General features: G+C 38.2%; 1 protein-coding gene across 1 annotated transcript; it reads right to left on the reverse strand.

Moving 5' to 3' along the window:
• Positions 1–569: 569 nt before the first annotated feature.
• LOC115800156 (olfactory receptor 6N2-like) lies at positions 570–1496 on the reverse strand. Its single transcript, XM_030757414.1, has one exon. It carries the CDS (start codon positions 1494–1496, stop codon positions 570–572), a length of 927 nt encoding a protein of 308 aa, XP_030613274.1.
• Positions 1497–4708: the final 3212 nt, after the last annotated feature.

The raw sequence follows: 4708 nt of genomic DNA on the forward strand, positions 1-4708 counted from the left end.
ACTTGTAACAGGAGAGTTTGTCATAACAAAAGTGGTAATTCTGCTTCAACCTCCTCTTATTGATATGAATTGCCAAAGAGAGAAGCACACACATGAAAGCTGTGCTTACACTATTGTTTTTTTTAAATAATATGTTACTAAACCTTTACAATCCCACACTGAGCATGCTCAATTTTGACCCACTAATCTGTGCTGCTCTCGACAGAATGCTGGTCATTACTGAAATAAAATTAAAATGCTTAATTGTTAGCGGATCCCATGCAGAATCTTCCTCTCCCAACTTTCCATTTTTGCAATTGTAGCATCTTGCTAATCTACTGGTTAACAAAATGGGCCCTAAGAATCCAAACCCAAAGTGAGGGACTGTTATGTGATTTTAATGGACATAGCAGTATGTTACCATGCCTCACATTTAACAAATTTACTGTAAGAGGCATGCAGGTAAGATTGTGGTTTTTAATAAAAAGGAGAAAGAAGTCAGGTACATCAATATTATATAGTGAACATTGGATGGGATAAATACATTACACAACATTTATTTCAAGGATTACCACCAACTTATCATTTTTTTAACATCCCTTTACTTGGCAGAACAACCCCTTGAGCCGTTTAGAAATTTCTTTCATTTTTAGTCCATATATGATTGGATTAAATAGCGGATGATACAAAACAACTTGTAAAGTCAGTATTAAACGTACAGTCTTTGAAATATCAAATTCCAGTCGAAGTATAAAAACCTCACATGTACAGAACAATGAATAGTTCAGTAAAACCAGCAGGTGAGGTAAACAGGTCTGTGCAGCTTTTTTCCTGACTTCTCCACACCTTTGATAGGATATTATAAGAATCTTTGTGTAAGTGAAAACTATGTAGAGCATAGGAAAAAATGCAACATTGAGCAAAACAATCACACCATAAACAGACAGAAGTCTTGAACTCACACAGTGAAGTTTGTAAACTGAATTATTGCAAAATATTCCTTGCAGAGTAAAGGTACACACTCTTGTAGTAGCACTTAGTACTGATGATCCTGCAACCTGACAAGCAGGCACAATCCAAGCTAAGACCAAGAACACACAAACTGTAGTTTTTCTCATGATAGCTGGATATTGCAAAGGTTTGCATATAGACACATATCTGTCATAGGCCATGGCTGCCAACAGTATAAATTCTGATGCCCCTGAAGTGTATAAAAAAAAATACTGAAGGTGGCACATTGTGTATGATATGATCTGTTTTTCAGATAAAACATCAAGCAAAAGCTTTGGGTAGATAGTTGTGCTGTAAAAAGTAGAATTAATCAGCAAAGCTGCAATAAAAATATACATGGGCTCATGAAGGCTTTGATGAATCACAATCAGACAAACAATGATGGCATTAGAGCAAATTATTAGAGCATATAGTGTAAAAATAATCACAAAATAGACATATCTGTACTTTTCCACCTCTACATACCCATCAAGAGTTATGTAAGTTAAATTAATTTTATCGTCCATTCGAATTGTCAGAAACGTGAGTTAAATAGCAGATATTCTATCTACCTATAATACTGAGTCTATATTTGAAATGATTCACTCTAAATTGCATGTATGAGATCCTATCTGCAGTTCAGATGGAATATGGTCTGAGCTTGCCATGTGTTTTTATCACAGTGTTTCAACCTCCATGGATTTCATTGAACTCTCCACCAAAAGAGGCATTTACATCACCTTTGTCAACCTCTGGATAATTGTTTTGCTGGGCTGCAAGGCAGCTTTGCAGCCCAATCTGTAAGTAATCTGTAAGTAAGTAATCTAAGATTCTGAATGAAATCAATGTAGTATGGCTAAGTCTTGATTCTGTATTTGCATGCAAAATAGAATCAGAACCTTCTTTAGGCTTAGACACTCAGTTTGTTCATAACCTGTTCTTTTAGTGTTAAGCATAATACAGAGAAAAGTTCTCAGAATTCTGTGGTGTCCCATTTAAAGAAGAGTTTCTGTTGAACTTTTCATACAGATTTTCTGTCATGGCACTCAGACATTGCAAACGTGTGACAACAGCGACCTCTGGTTGGTTATATTGAAGAGCATACCTTCAGTTGAGGCAAAACTGGGTCAATAACTGAATAACTAAAGAACACAATGATTTTTGGATTTGATTGGACATTCTTGAACAAGCTGGACATTGGTTGGTCCAGCTTAAAGCAGAGAACTCGTAATCTGGAGAGGAAATGGCTAATATAGAAGATCTTGTGTACTGTTACTCTCAGTACTGTTGATATTTATTTAGACTCGCTCTCTGATTGATCTTTCTAAGTTAACTTCAAAAGTTACTTCCTCCAAACCAGCAATGTGTCTGTTAGACCCTATTCCTACGTACAAGACTACTCAAAGAAGTCCTACCAATAATAAATGCTTCGAACTTAAATACTACATGCAACAGGCTTTTAAGGTGGCAGTAATGAAAACATTACTTAAAAAGGCATCACTTGACCCAGCTGTCTTAGTTAATTATCTCCAACCTTCCTTTTCTCTCAAAAGTTCTTGAAAGAGTAGTTGTAAAACAGTTAGCGATCGTATGCAGACAAATTGTTTATTTGAAAAGTTTCAGTCAGGTTTCAAAATTCATCACAGTACAGAAACAGCATTAGTGAAGGTTACAAATGATCTTCTTACAGCCTCTAACAGTGGACTCATCTCTGTGCTTGCCCTGTTAGACCTCAGTACAGCTTTCGATACTGTTGACCATAACATTTTGTTACAGAGATTAGAGCATGCCATAGGCTTCAACCATATTTATTTAATCGATTCCAATCTGTTCATGTAAATCAGTGGTTGTCAAATCCAGGCCTCGTGGCCCAGTGTCCTGCAGGTTTTAGATGTTTCTGTGTTTCAACACACCTGAGTCAAATATAGAAGTCATTAGCAGGACTCTGGAGAACCTGACTGCATACTGAGGAGGTAATTCAGCCATTTGATTCAGGTGTGTTGAATCAGGGACACATCTAAAACCTGCAGGACACTGGGCCACGAGGCCTGGATTTGAGAACCACTGATGTAAATGGGGAGTCTTCTTCACACACTAAGGTTAATTATAGAGTACTACAGGGTTCTGTGGTAGGAACGTTTTCATTGTTATGCAGATGATACCCAGCTTTATCTATCCATGAAGTCAGTTGACACACATCACTCTGCACGACCAAATTGAGGGTGTGACCTGCACATCGCACTGATGCCCATCCATGCTTTTCTGCCAAAATATTCCCTGCTGCTACGACATTAGCATCATTGTCACGAACAACAGCTTTTACTTTCTGTGGTGTGGAATGTTGAATTTAGCAATAATATCCTCAAGCCACGCAATATTTGCTGCTGTGTGTCTCTCATCAAGAGGCAATGTTGTCAGGCTTTGGGTCTTCCTTTCCCTGTCCTCCCCAATAAAGTGACAAGTCATCCCCAGATATGCCTCTGTAGCAATACTTGTCCAAATGTTTGTAAGTGCAATGCTGTCAGTCTCCTCAAGGATGGTCTTTAACTTGTCTTTGATGTCTTCATACTTTGTTTCCATCATATTTGTGAAGTAGAATTTTGAAGGAAGTGTGTACCTGGGATTGGAAGTGGAAATTATCTTCTGAAAGCCTTCAACCTCCACCACGGACAGTGGGTGGATGTCTGCGACAATCATGTTCAAAATGCTTGGTCAACTCAGCTGCTTGTTCAGTTGAATATGGTGCGGCTGTCTGAACAAAGTTGTCCATATGACTCTGGGATTTACTGAAAAAAAGGAGTAACGAATAATTCAGTGTGCAACAGTCAGTGGCGTTTGAAAAAGGCGACTGGACTTTTTTGTTTCTTGAAGACGTTTCACCTCTCATCCGAAAGGCTTCTTCAGTTCTCAACCAAATGGTGGAGAGACCCAGGTATTTAAACCCCTGTGGGCGTAGTCCCCTGGAGGTGCCCACTACGCCCACAGGGGTTTAAAAACCTGGGTCTCTCCACCATTTGGTTGAGAACTGAAGAAGCCTTTCGGATGAGAGGTGAAACGTCTTCAAGAAACAAAAAGAAGTCCAGTCGCCTTTTTCAAGCTCCAGAGACTACTATGACCTGGATAACTGAGAATCTACACAGACACAGTCAGTGGCTCATTTTTATTGGCCCAAGTATAGTTTTGCTGGCATTTGGAAAACATATCTATTACTTGTATATTAATATAATTAATATTTATTTTATAATATAAATGAATACATTCCATAGCATTTTAAATGTGCAAAATAATGTTACTAAAGCCTTGAAATGAATCTACTTGATTCCCCCCATCCCCCTTTTATTCTCCTCCCTGTACAGTATGTTACAGGTCTAACTATAGATAAGTATAATAATAATACAGAGAAAACCCAACATTCTACTCTTAAGTATCCTAGGAACCAGAAGTAAGCCAGCAGTCTGAGAGCGAAGTGCTCTATTGGGGTGATATGGTACTATAAGGTCTTTATGATAAGATGGGGCCTGATTATTCAAGACCTTATATGTGAGGAGAAGGATTTTAAATTCTTTTCTAGATTTAACAGGGAGCCAATGAAGAGAAGCCAATATGGGAGAAATCTACTCTCTCTTTCTAGTCCCTGTCAGTACTCTAGCTGCAGCATTTTGGATCAGCTGAAGGCTTTTCAATTTCTGCAACTTTACTGTAGTTTTGTTGCTGTGTAAAACGAATGGTGGTCAATGGA

Source organism: Archocentrus centrarchus, chromosome 21, assembly GCF_007364275.1.
Source record: "Archocentrus centrarchus isolate MPI-CPG fArcCen1 chromosome 21, fArcCen1, whole genome shotgun sequence".
NCBI classification, from domain to species: Eukaryota; Metazoa; Chordata; class Actinopteri; order Cichliformes; family Cichlidae; genus Archocentrus; species Archocentrus centrarchus.

Excerpts from the sequence above, each read along its gene's own strand:
- LOC115800156 (XM_030757414.1), bottom strand. The coding sequence starts at position 1,496 with ATGGACGATAAAATTAATTTAACTTACATAACTCTTGATGGGTATGTA.